The 13,769-nt window shown below is 38.3% G+C and overlaps 1 protein-coding gene across 2 annotated transcripts in view; it reads left to right on the forward strand.

Annotated features, from left to right (window-relative positions):
- Positions 1–13,769, forward strand: part of ipcef1 (interaction protein for cytohesin exchange factors 1) — a 201,218-nt gene that overhangs the window by 138,642 nt on the left and 48,807 nt on the right. For both annotated transcript variants that reach the window (XM_060831567.1, XM_060831568.1), the window contains one exon: positions 10,581–10,654. In XM_060831567.1, the coding sequence (XP_060687550.1) occupies positions 10,581–10,654 (74 nt within the window). The remainder of the gene's footprint in view (positions 1–10,580; positions 10,655–13,769) is intronic.

The raw sequence follows: 13,769 nt of genomic DNA on the forward strand, positions 1-13,769 counted from the left end.
TCTAATATTTTAATAATATGAGAATAGTCTATCATTTTCATTTCATTTTAAGGAGCAAATCGATCATATTTTTGGAGGGCACTTACTGAAATATGGAGAAGTCTGATACAGGTGCATTGAACAGAAATACATAACTTTCATGATGGGAGAAAGGAAAGTCCTTGGGACCATTTGCAAAATTCTGGTGACCAGTCCAGAGCAGCTTTGGTTGAAGGGCCTAGGAATGGATTAGCTGATCAACATCTCAGCTTTAGCCAGATAGTTTGGGGCAGTAAAGTACAGAGTAGGGCCTCTGTAGGTATGCAGGGACCAAATAGGGTTGTGCATATTTCTTAAATGTGTGAGCACAGAGAAGTATTCATACTTTCACATTAGCTGAGCAAATATGGTTTATGATGTAATCATGAAATCATGGTCATGTGACCTAATATTGAGCTGACAAACATTCGCCAAATGTTACATTATTAAACTTGACATGCAGAAAATGACCAGCAAGCGAAGGTTTTCTTACGCAGAAAACCCACAGCTACTTCCACACCACTGGGCTAGAACTAGGCTCCTGTTTAAAGATATTTGCAAGCAACACATTGATACCAAAGCTGGAAAGAGGTGACAAACAATAAAGTTCACTGTCAGTGCACTACCTCAAGGAGCCAAAGAGGCTGAGGAGAGGTCATTGTGAGAGACAAACATGAAAAGGACTTTTGGCTGTAAGAAATAAAATGGTGCGGGCTTTTGTTAATTTAATAGGATGTTTTGCAACTCACTGTAAATGATAAGGACTGTTGCTCAAGAACAGGAATTTGTTGCATCATGAGAAAGTTGCTTTGAATGCTTGCACCCTGTCCTTCGTGTTGGATAGTTGCCATATACTTGCACGATAAATAAACAATAAAATATATTGCTGGAACCTTAGTTTGTCATGACTGCACAACTAAAACAATATCCAGTAGTCAGCATTTATCCTTCCCTAATTTCCAAAGATAACGCAATTTGCTCGCAGCTAGCCAATTCTCCCTGATGGGGAGAGAAATACTAGCATACTTAACATATTAATAAGACCTGTTACTGGGCTGTGCTGTTCTTTGTTCCAACAATTGATAATTAACAGAAAATCATCGTTATTAGCATAAACAAATAAAAACTGACAACCGGAAGCAGCAGATACAAATCACTATAAATGCCGGAGGAAACATCACAGAAGCGCTTCACAGGCAGCTCCCAAGCACTGAGGATGTCACCTAGACAGGGGAATGATACGTCTGCAACACAAATTCCCAGCTCGGTGAACAGAACCACAACAACGAGCACCCGAGCTACAAATCTTCTCCCAAACTTTGAAAAATCTGACAAAACATGTTGAATCTAGAATTTGGTGAAAACTAAACAATGGAATGTAATTTCTTAAGATATATTGATATTCTGCAAATTGGTTCAAATTTGTCTGTTAAACTTGCAGAATACATTTTACACCACTTATAAATCTAAAGTTCAAATTGACTGGAAAAGATCAGTCTAGCATCAAAGTGAAGCTAAATGAGATTTCCTTCATTAGATTAGATTACATTACAGTGTGGAAACAGGCCCTTCGGCCCAACAAGTCCATACCGACCCGCCGAAGCGCAATCCACCCATACCCCTACATTTGCCCCTTACCTAACACTACGGGCAATTTAGCATGGCCAATTCACCTGACCCGCACATCTTTGGATTGTGGGAGGAAACCGGAGCACCCGGAGGAAACCCACGCAGACACAGGGAGAATGTGCAAACTCCACACAGTCAGTCGCCTGAGTTGGGAATTGAACCCGGGTCTCTGGCGCTGTGAGGCAGCAGTGCTAACCACTGTGCCACCGTGCTTTGACAATGCGTTCATGCTGCATTGACGAGAACAAAAATTACTTGCCAGAATCATTACATTTGCAATGTGAATATTTCCTTTGCCATGCGTCAGCAGAGACATTTAAAAAATTACCCCCAATTTAGGGAAGTGTGGCTAAATTTGTAATTGTCAAGTTCTGAAAGAGGCTGTTCTGAAAATTATCAGGAATTACTAGATTCATAAATTGATGTTGCCCTTGCCAAAAGTTCAACTTATGCTTTAGGCACAGTGAGCATTTAGAATTCATTGTGTTTTGAAAAAATACTAAAATATTAGTTGCAACTTTATATCATTGTTATGATTCCAACTGTCTTCGAGTAAAAAATGAGGTCTGCAGATGCTGGAGATCACAGCTGAAAATGTGTTGCTGGTTAAAGCACAGCAGGTTAGGCAGCATCTCAGGAATAGGGAATTCGACGTTTCGAGCATAAGCCCTTCATTCCTTCCTGATGAAGGGCTTATGCTCGAAACGTCGAATTCCCTATTCCTGAGATGCTGCCTAACCTGCTGTGCTTTAACCAGCAACACATTTTCAGCCATGATTCCAACTGTCCCCAAGTTAACAAGTCAAATGCCAGACTAAAATTAGGCTTGATAGATCATATCTTCTTACTTAACAAAGTGTTTTTTTTAAACTGAAACACACAGATAATGCTACAGATTTGATTTTAACAATAAAACATTAGTTAATTACACTAAAGTAAGGAAGCTAAAATAGAAGAAACAAACCATTTAAATATAAATGTGTGGCCACAATATGATAGAATTCTTCATGAAGATGGGGAGTGACACAATTGATTCTGTGACTAAGGTTTAGAATCTAAAGAACAGAAATTATGATGATAGGAGGCAAGAGCTGGCTTTGATAAATTGGGAAACATTAGTTAAAAGGATGATGGCGGTAGACAATGTCAAACATTTAAAGAGCACAATTACAGAACTGCAATAGTTGTTCAATCCTGTCAAATAAAATGAGAAAGGTGGGCTGAGCCTGGCTAACAAGGAAATTATGGATGGTGTTCGATACAAGGAAAGGAATTAGAAATTGGCCAAAAGAAGCAGCAGACTTAGAATTGGAAGTAAAAAGTGAGGTCTGCAGATGCTGGAGATCAGAGCTGCAAATGTGTTGCTGGTCAAAGCACAGCAGGCCAGGCAGCATCTCAGGCTGCCTGGCCTGCTGTGCTTTGACCAGCAATACATTTGCAGCTTAGAATTGGAAGTAGTTTAGATTTTAGCAAAGGCAGATAATGGATTGGTTAAGAAGGATAAAGTACAGTATAAGACTAGGCTTGCAGGGAACAACAAGCAAACTGATTATAAAAGCTTCTATGGGTATGTGAAGAGAAAACTTATAGTGAAGTAAACTTAAGTCCCACACAGTCAGAAACAGGGAAAGTTACAATGGGGTCAAAGAGATAGCAGACCAATTAAAGACATATTTTGGGGTTCTGTCTTCACAAAGGATGACACAAATAATGCCCTAAAGTATGTCAGAGAACACAGAGTCGAGTGAAAGAGAGGAACCGAAGACAATCACTATTAGTAGGAAATGGCATTGGGGAAATTGATGGAATTAAAAACTGATAAATCCCCAGGGCTCAAGTATCTGCATCCCAGACCACTTAAGGAAGTTGCCTTAGAAATAACAGAGGCATTGGTGGTTATCTATCAAGATTCTTTAGACTTTAGAACAGTTCCTATGAATTGGAGGGTAGCCAAAGTAACCCCTCTATTTAAAAAGGAGGTAGAGAGAAAAGAGGGAAATTATAGGCCAGTTAGCGTGATATTGACAATAGGGAAAATACTAGAATCAATTATAAAAGATTTAATTGCAGAGCACTTTGAAAACAGTGACAGAATTGAGCAGAGTTAGCATGGATTTATGAAAGGGAAATCATGCTTGACAAATGTACCAGAATGTTTTTTGAGCATGTTGTTTACTTGGACCTTCAGGAGGTTGTCGACAAAGTACCACATAATAGATTAAAGTAGATGGGCTTGAGGTTCATGTATTGACATAGATAATCGCTAGACAGGAAACAAAGAATGTGTCTTTTTCTGAGAGCAGGCAGTGATTAATGGGGTACTGCAGGATTCAGTTCTTGGACTACAGCTATTCACACTAAATATTAATGATTTAGATGAGGGAATTAAATGTAATATCTCCAAATTTACATACAGCTCAAAGTTGGGAAAGCTAAAAGGGGACATGAAAAGATACTGCAGGTAAAATAAAGAAAAAGCTCAATTGTTTTATGGGTCATATTGTAGCCACACATTTACAGTACTGAAATATCAGAATGGGTCCCCTTGTCTATCACACCAATAGGTCATGGAATGAGAGTCAAAGAGATCTACAACACAGAAGAACAGTCTCTTTGGTTCATTGCATCTGTGTCAGTTAAAAATACCGACCTAACTACCCTATTGCTATTTTCCAAATCTTGAACTTGTATACCTTGGCAACACAAATGTATATCTGAATGCTACTTCAATGTTATGAGGGCTGCTACCTCTATCATTCTTATAGGAAGTGATTTCTAGATTCTCACCACCTTTTGGGTCAAAACATTTTTCCACACATCTCCTCTAAACCTCCTGCCCTTCTCTGAAATATATGCCTCCTAGACATTGATCCCTCCATCAAGGAGAACTGTTTCTTCCTGTCCATCCTATCCATGCCCCTCAATTTTATACATCTCAAACATGATCTCCTCAGTCTCCTCAGCTTGAAGGAAAACAACCCCAGTTTGTCCAATCTAACTGTATAACTGAAACTTTCTAGCCCTGGAAATATCCTAGTAAATTTCCACTACACCCTCTTTAGTGTTATCACAAGTCTCCTATAATCCGGATCCCAGAACTGTAGACAATACTCTAGCTAATGGTCTAACTAATGTTTTATTTAGTTCCCACATAACCTCCTTGCTCTTAAACTCTCTGCCTCAGCTAATAAAGGCAAGTATATCTTAAGACTTCTTAACCACTTTATCCATCTGTCCTGATACTTTAAGAGACCATTGGACATGCACACAAAGGTCCCTCTGATCCTCAGTGCTTCCCAGGCTTCTACCATTCATCATGTATTGCCTTGCCTTATTTATCTGACCCAAGTGCACTACCTCACATCTATCCATTTGCAACCCAACTGACTAGCTCACTTATATCCTCCTGAAATCTCAGGCTATCCACATTATCTACCTCTCCACCAATTCTGATATTGTCTGTGAACTTACTGAACAACCCTCTTACATACAAATCTAACTCATTTATATAAATCATGAACAACAACAGCCTCAATACTGACCCCTGAGCGACCCCATTGGACACAGGCTTCCAAGTGGAAAAACATATTTCAACAATCACCCTCCACTTCCTGTCATCCAGCCAATTGTGGGTCTAATTTGCCAAATTTCCTTGGAGCCCATGGATTGTTATCTTTGATATCAGTCTTCCAAGTGGCACCTTATCAAAAGCCATGCTGCAGTTCAAGTAAACCACATCAAAAACATTGTCCTCATCTATATACCTGGTCACTTCTTCAAAAGCATTCAATCAAATTGGGCAGACATGAACTCCCTTTAACAAAACCATGTTGACTATTCCTGATTAATCCCTGCCCCTCCAAATTCAGATTCATTCTGTCTCTCAGAATTATTTCCAACAATTCACCACCACTGGGGATAGATTGACAGGCCTCTAGTTTCCTAATTTATCCCTTGCTGTCTTCTTGAATAACAGTACCATTTTTGCTGTCCTCCAGTCATCTGCCATGTCTCTGTGGCCAGAGAGGAATTGAACATTTTTGCAAGTGTTTCCCTTGTTTCATCCCCTGCTTCACTCAATAATCTGAGATACATTTCATTTGGCCTTGGAGATTTATTGACTTTTAAGTCTACCAGGCCACTCAGAACTTCCTCTCTGTCTATGCTAATAGCTTTAATTATATCACAGACATTCCCCCTGATTTTTGTATCCATATCATCCTTTTCACTAGTGAACACTGACATACCTACGTTCTCTGGCTCCATATACAAAGTATTGCTGTGGTCCTCAATAGACACTGTTCCCCTCATTATATGTTTAGCGTTAATGGACCTGTAAAACAATTGAGCTTTTCCTTTATTTTACCTGCAGTATCTTTTCATGTCCCCTTTTAGCTTTCACAACTTGTTTTTTAAGATCGCCCTTACATATTTTATACTCTAAGGCTTCTGTCGTTTTGAATCCTCATTATCTGCCATAAGCCTCCCTTTCTGAATCCAACGCTATATAGCTCCCAACATTCAGGGCTCACAGGATTTGATGGTCCCACCATTTTCTTTTTTGGAAGATGTTAACCCTATACTCTCCATATTTCCTTCTTGAATGCATCCTACTGTTCTGAGACAGATTTACCTGAAAGCCTCTGTTCCCAGTCCACTCTGCCCAAATCGTATCTTATTTTTTTAAAATGTCAGTCTTCCACCAGTTTAGAACTTTGATATCAGGACCAATCCCATAATAATCTTGAATCTAATGGAGTTACGATTATTATTTTCAAAATGTTTTCAAAATGCTCCCCTACTGATACTTTAACCACTTGCCCAGCTTTGTTACTTAAAATTCAGTTCAGGACCATCCCCTTTCTTTCCACATACTGATCTATTCAGGATGCAGTTTAAGAATTCTGCTCCTTCTATACCTTTCACACTACGACTATCCCAGTTAATGCCAGTTAAGTCAAAATCCCCCACTATCGCTACCCTATTACCTTCAGATCTGAATTAACTGTTTCTTTCTAGTCTTGTCAGTTTAATTTCTCACAACCAAGCTTAAATACTTTTAGCTTCAAATAACCCTGCCAAAGATCTAACCAAACAATTCTGGTCTGGACTTTGTAAACTAAAACTTTATTCGGAATTAACCTATTTCCGAACTGTTCAGAACTAACACTCTTCTCCAGGAGAAACTGTCCCTACATGTAATCGTACCTAGATCTTTTGTTTTCTTTATTCATTTATGGAAGAGTTGGGGGTTGGGGGGGTCCAACTGGCTCAGCAGCATTATTCCCCATCCTTAATTGCCCAGAAGGCAGTTAAGAATCATCCAAATTGCTGTGGATCTGGAGTCACATGTAAGCCAGAACAAGTAAAGACAGCAGTTTCCTTCTCAAAAGGGTTTTAGTGAACCAGATGAGTTTTTTCTGACAATCAACAATGGATTCATGGTCATCATCAGATGATTAACTCCATGTTTTTCCACTATCTGCCATGATGGGATTCAAACTTGGGGCTTCAGAAAATTATCTGGGTCTCTGGATTAACAGTTCAGTGATAATATCATTAGGCCATCACCTCTCTTCGCCCTGGGAACTACAACCAAAAGCTTTCCAATCTGTGGTTTTCCCCTAAGCAAACGAAAAAGAAAACCAATTCCCGATTCTTCTCACTGGAAGAAAACTAATGCTTCCCATTGATTGAAGAGAATAAACAAAAAACTCTCACTGTAAACAAACTCCAATTATCGATTCAGGAATAGCCCTCTCAAAAATATTAGTTTGAAAACATAGTTCTGGAAAGATTGATAAGTTAATGATTAAACATCTTCAATATACATATACCAAAACACACATGCCATAGTTCAAAATCCAAACTCTAAAATAAGTGATGTTAATTAATGTAAATCTCATACATTACATTGCCAAAAGTCACAAAACACCGGGTTTATAATTCAACAGGTTTATTTAAAATCACAAACTTTCAGAGCACTGCTCCTTCATTAAGTGGAGTGGATGGAAGTGCATAGGCACAGAATATATAGGTGGAGAGATTGTGGCAAGATAATTCGAGGTAATTAAGAATGTCAAGAGATAAGTACAAATAGTGTGAGTAGAGTGTTGACAGGCCAAATAACAAGTGAAGGGATGACCCTATGAACTGATTAGTTAAGGTTCTAGAGACAAACCAACTGGCTGGAATAACATGAGTAGGTATCAGAGTCACATAACCAAAGGAACATGTAATCAAAAACTGCACAAACTAGTTGTGATTATTTCTCTATCCTAATTTTAAAAAGAATACTGTAAATTAACATATAGTCTTTGTTATGTATTTTGGAAAGGTAAAGCAGGGCAGGACTTCTACACTTAATGGTGAGGTCCTGGGAAGTGTTGTTGAACAAAGAGACCTTGGAGTGCAGGTTCATAGCTCCTTGAAAGTGGAGTCACAGGTAGATGGGATTGTGGTCAGAGCATTGAATACAGGAGTTGGGAGGTCATGTTGTGGCTGTACAGGACATTGGTTAGGCCACTTTTGGAATATTGTATGCAATTCTAGTTTTCCTGCTATAGGAAGGATGTTGTGAAACTTGCAAGGGTTCAGAAAAGATTTACAAGGATGTTGGCAGGCTTGGAGGGTTTGAGCTATAGGGAGAGGCTGACTAGGTTGGGGCTATTTTCTCCGGAGCTTCGGAGGCTGAGGGTGACTTATAGGAGTTTCTAAAATCATGAGGGACAAGGATAGGATGAGTAGGCAAGGTTTTTTCCCTGGGTTGTGGGAATGCAGAACTAGAAGTGGCACAGTAGCTCAGTGGTTAGCACTGCTACCTCACAGCACGAGAGACCTGGCTTCAATTCCCGCCTCAGGCCACTATCTGTGTGGAGTTTGCACATTCTCCCTGTGTCTGCATGGATTTTCTCTGGGTACTCTGTTTCCTCCCAAAGTCCAAAGATGTGCAGATCGGGTGAATTGGTCATGCTAAATTGCCAATAGTGTTAGGTGCATTAGTCAGGGGTAAATGTAGGAGAATGGGTCTGGGTGAGTTACTCTCTGGAGGTGTGGATTTGTTGGGCTAAATGGCCTGTTTCCACACTGTAGGGAATCTAATATAGGGGATAGGTTTCGGGTGAGAGGGGAAAGATTTCAAAGGGGCTGAAGGGACAACGTTTTCATGCAGAAGGTGGTGCGAATATGGAATGAGCTGTCAGAGGAAGTGGTGAATGCTGGTACAATTGCAACATTTAAAGGGCATCTGAATGAGTATATGAATAGCAACGGTTTAGAGAGATATAGGCCAAGTGATGGCAAATGAAACTAGATTTATTTAGGATATCTAGGAGGCATGGATGTGTTGGACTAAATGGTGTTTCTCTACTGCATATCTCTATGAAGCTGTCACTCTGTCATTTGTTGAATTTGAATTAAAGAATATTTTGAATATAGAAAATAAAACACCAGTACATAGTCAAGAAAAACATTAATTTCCCATTAGTTCATGGAAGGAATAAGTCTTCAGGTGAAGAGCGAACTATGAGAAATGAAAGATGCTACTTTGGATAACCTCTGAACATGGGATTCTTAATGTAATAAACCTACACATGTGCAGTGTAGTGTAGCTTTTCACTCATTTTGCAGTTGTGGCTACTGCGTTTGGTAGATTTCAGACAAGATATTCTTAATGAAGTGCAGACTTCTCATGGCTTCTAACTGGTACATTTGTCCCTTGAAGATTAGGTGTTGATATGCCCTTCTGATGTGAATTCTTATATCCATCTTCCTCTTTCTCTTCCACTCTCTTTTTGTCCTTTTCTGTGTGACCTCTATTTACTCCCCTGCCATGCTGTATTTGAAGCGAAATGCCTATTAATACATTCATTTCTGTTAGCAACTGGTTTGTGCGTTTGCCTTGAAATCAGAAAAATTATCAGCAATTTGAAACAACTAAGAGAAGTAACAAAGCCTTGTAGAAATATGGCAACAACTAAAATAAATCATTCAGAAAGTGTGATCCCATCAAATAATGCATCCTGCTACAGAATAGGTATGTGGCTGAGCAAGACTTAGAGAAACGGGTTAACTGGAAAGTTGAACACCAAAATGGCATGACTGATGTCATGTCAGATCTGTTTTCTCTCAATATTTCCAGCAGATGTAAGATCTTTTTTAATTCCTACTTTAAACTTTTACTCCAAAATGTACCAAACAAGATCAAACATTCTTGTACAAATAATTGGGAGTATTTGAAAACCCAAATTACACTAAACTTTTCTAATCATTATAATTTTTGCTGATCAAAGTGCAGCAAATTTGTTTCCACCCTTTAAATTACCTGACACTGCCCCATTGACACCATTTTCAAGTAGTACGAGCACACAGTGCAATTCTAATTCCTCACACAAATATTTTCTTGGTATCAAAATATATAAAATGAATGAAAAGATATTCTGTAAATTGTTCACTTCATAAGTATCTGATTGCAAATTTAGAATTAAACAGACCTAAGACAAAGGAGTGTTATGGATTGGTTCCAAATCAGAGGGTGGTGTTGGGTTTACATTGCTCGCAGGAACGATGTAACGGGGGGCTACTGTGCAAGGAGGAATGGCGAAAGGATATCATCTGTTGCATTGCTCCCCTATATTTATAATGAGAATTGGTCAATCATGTAATAAATACATAATCTCTAACATTCTAATGTCCAGACTACATTTTATAATTTAAAGGGTGGAAAGAAAATTGCTGCACTTTGATCAGCAGAAATTATAATGATTATAAAAGTTTAGTATAATTTGTTTTCAAATATTCCCAATTATTTGTACAAGAATGTTTGATCTTGTTTGGTCCAATTTGGAGTAAAAGTTTAAAGTAGGAATTAAAAAAGAGATGACAATAAACTTGATAATTGATCAGAACTTGAACCAAATCTGCTTCTTCCATAGGCAGAGAAAGCTGAAGGTTTCCTTAGTTTACCAAAGTTCAAGATTGATCAAGGAACAGAGTGCAAAAAGAAACAGTAAGTAATGTAGTAACTAAATGAACAATCAATAATCATATCAAAACTTTACTATCTGTTCAACACATTCTTGCACATTTATAAAGCTTTTCATATGATGAAGCATTCCATAGAAGAGATTAGGGAGCAGGGAAAGAGTGAGGGAAGATAACTGGAGACATTTCAAAATTGAAGTTTTTGAGAAAATCTTTGATTAAGAAATAGATGATAACATAGCCAGGTTCTGAATGAAAAGATCAATCTCTGAAGGTTTCTGGTCTATTAAGGATCTCCCACCCATGAAAAGAGTTTTTGATGACTGTTGGAACAACAGAAACAGTCTTACGGTTGAAGAAGATTACAAATGTTATCAAATGCAATGAAGGGATATATTTCAAATTTGTAGTGCTCAAAGCATTGCATGATCACAGTTTGGTGAGAGCAGAGATGCAATTTTGAAGCAGAGTTTAGGGCATTTCTGAAATTTGAGGTTTACCAAAGGTAGCATTTGGTTTTGTGTGTTTTGAATAAATTAAGTCTAGAGAAGATGAAGATATAAATCCAAGTTTTGGATCTGTTGATGGTTTGAAAGATAAAAGGAAGATGCAGCACAAATTAATGACACAGGCTTATAATAGAATGAGTGAGAAAGATCATCAGCCAGGAACATTTTTTCAGAAGTAAGATGCTTTGGTGATGGAACTGATGTGAGCATTTGGAATTATCTTCAAGACCAAACAGGAAGTTGAGATTGAGCATGAGTCAATCAAGGTGAAAAACATTGTACGAACATAAGGAGAATGTTCTGGCTAATCCACAAGATGCTAATGGGCAGCAGTAGTCCTGGGATCCAGAATGATGGTTGTGGGGAGGTTAACATGACCTGACTCAATATTTACAGTTTGCCACTAAGGGCCATGTAAACAGTCCAGGAAGGTAATGCGGATGAATGATTGAACATGCTAGAAGTTCATATGAGTGAGAATAAAAGACTCAGAGAAAATATACTGAGTGCAATGAACACACTGAAAATTGTTAACTGCTGCCCATATAGCTGCCCATCAGATTCTCAAAGAACTTGTATTATTTTTAAAGAATTTTTGAAGGGCAATCACTGATATTACATTAGTAAATATTGCAGCCAATTTGCTCAAATCAAGGTTCTGAAAACAACAAAAGGGATGGTTGACCAGTTGTTTTTGGTGGTATGATTTGAAATAGAAGTGCTGGCCAGAGCACCTTTCAACAAAGCTACATGTGGCATTTTCTGAGATGACCACTCCTGGTACTTTGTGGGATTTTACACCTCAGCTAATATTTGGTACTGGGTTAGGATTTTTTGAATTAGTTTGCTGCCACCAATATTCCTTTGTCTTTGCTTTGCCTTGGGCCAATCTAATGGTTAGTAGCAGGGGTAGACTACCATAGAGTATCTAAAGAGGGGACACTGTTTTTAGAAAGCAAGAAGATTTATGATGTGAAAAATATAAGCACAACTATATTTGATCAGGCATAATTACAAAGACTTTATGAAGCAAATCTAGATACATCTGTTCAATTTGAAAGCTATAGTAAAGTCCTAATCTCCACCCACAGAATGTGTGTGACATCAGTAGTGTGGGTAGAGCCAAACTAAGAGGATCATTAACCCATTTAGAGCTATTACCTTTTACAACACTATGGATCTTATCAAATCACTTGAAAGTGCACTCTTGGATTTAATGTTTCACCCAAAGGAATGCACTGTGTGATATATCCTATGTAAATCAATGAATTTCTGTAAAGGAAATTGAACTCAAAATGATTCCAAATTCTAAAAATATCATTCTTGTAACTAAAACATAAGTTAAGTGTTAATTTCAGTAGTCATTCAAAAGGCAGTGAATTAATAGTTCTGCTCAATCATTTACACTAGCAACTGTTCCCATTGTATTGCAATCCTTCTGCTTATGTTGTTCATGTTTAATTATTCTAATGAGATTTTTCTTGAGTTCAGTGTCTTTTAATGAAACAAAGTCACCTTTTTAGGTTGAAATTATATCGTTACATTTTCATGCCCAGAAATTATGTTGTAGCTACATGAAGAAAGATAAATCTCAAAGTGAAACAAAGTATCATGATACTTTGTGATCATATTCACTCAATTCAACAGCCTATCATGTTACATTTGGTAAACGTGAAATGCAGCCAAATTTATTTTGAATAATGAAGATAATTTTTTTCTCACATTTGCTGTGTGATGTGTGAAAATTCACAGATTTAGAGCAAGCACTTAGTTCGAAGATTCTAGGAGGTTAACAAAGATTGCAGGCATTGATTTGATCTCTGTAAGAAACTTTTGGCCCTTCATCAGCAAGTGCATACTCACCTTACAGGATTAGTAATTAATCACGTTCGCAAACCGAAGGCAATATGTTCGTCATTATTCATCAAGCTGATTCCTTCAACAGGACCTATAGAAACAATCTTTTTGTAAACTCTATCCATTTAAATATGTTTAGGAAATAGAGTAGAAGAGTAATGAGTTACTGCAACTGCATAAATGATTTGGATGCGAGCATAAGAGGTACAGTTAGTAAGTTTGCAGATGACACCAAAATTGGAGGTGTAGTGGACAGTGAAGAGGGTTACCTCGAATTAAAATAGGATCTTGATCAGATGGGCCAATGAGCTGAAAAGTGACAGATGGAGTTTAATTCAGATAAATGCGAGGTGCTGCATTTTGGGAAAGCAAATCTTAGCAGGTATACTTCATGGTAAGGTCCTAGGCAGTGTTGCTGAACAAAGAGACCCTGGAGTGCAGGTTCATAGTTCCTTGCAAGTGGAGTCACAGGTAGATAGGATAGTGAAGAAGGTGTTTGGTATGCTTTCTTTTATTAGTCAGAGTATTGAGTACAAGAGTTGGGAGGCCATGTTGTGGCTGTACAGGACATTGGTTAGGCCGCTGTTGGAATATTGTGGGCAGTTCTGGTCTCCTTCCTATCGGAAAGATGTTGTGAAAGTTAAAAGGGTTCAGAAAAGATTTACAAGGATGTTGCCAGTGTCGGGGAATTTGAGCCATAGGGAGAGGCTGAACAGGCTGTGGCTGTTTTCCCTGGAGCGTCAGAGGCTGAGGGGGTGACCTTATAGAGGTTTA

The sequence above is a fragment of the Hemiscyllium ocellatum genome, chromosome 10 (genome assembly GCF_020745735.1).
Source record: "Hemiscyllium ocellatum isolate sHemOce1 chromosome 10, sHemOce1.pat.X.cur, whole genome shotgun sequence".
Lineage (NCBI taxonomy): Eukaryota > Metazoa > Chordata > Chondrichthyes > Orectolobiformes > Hemiscylliidae > Hemiscyllium > Hemiscyllium ocellatum.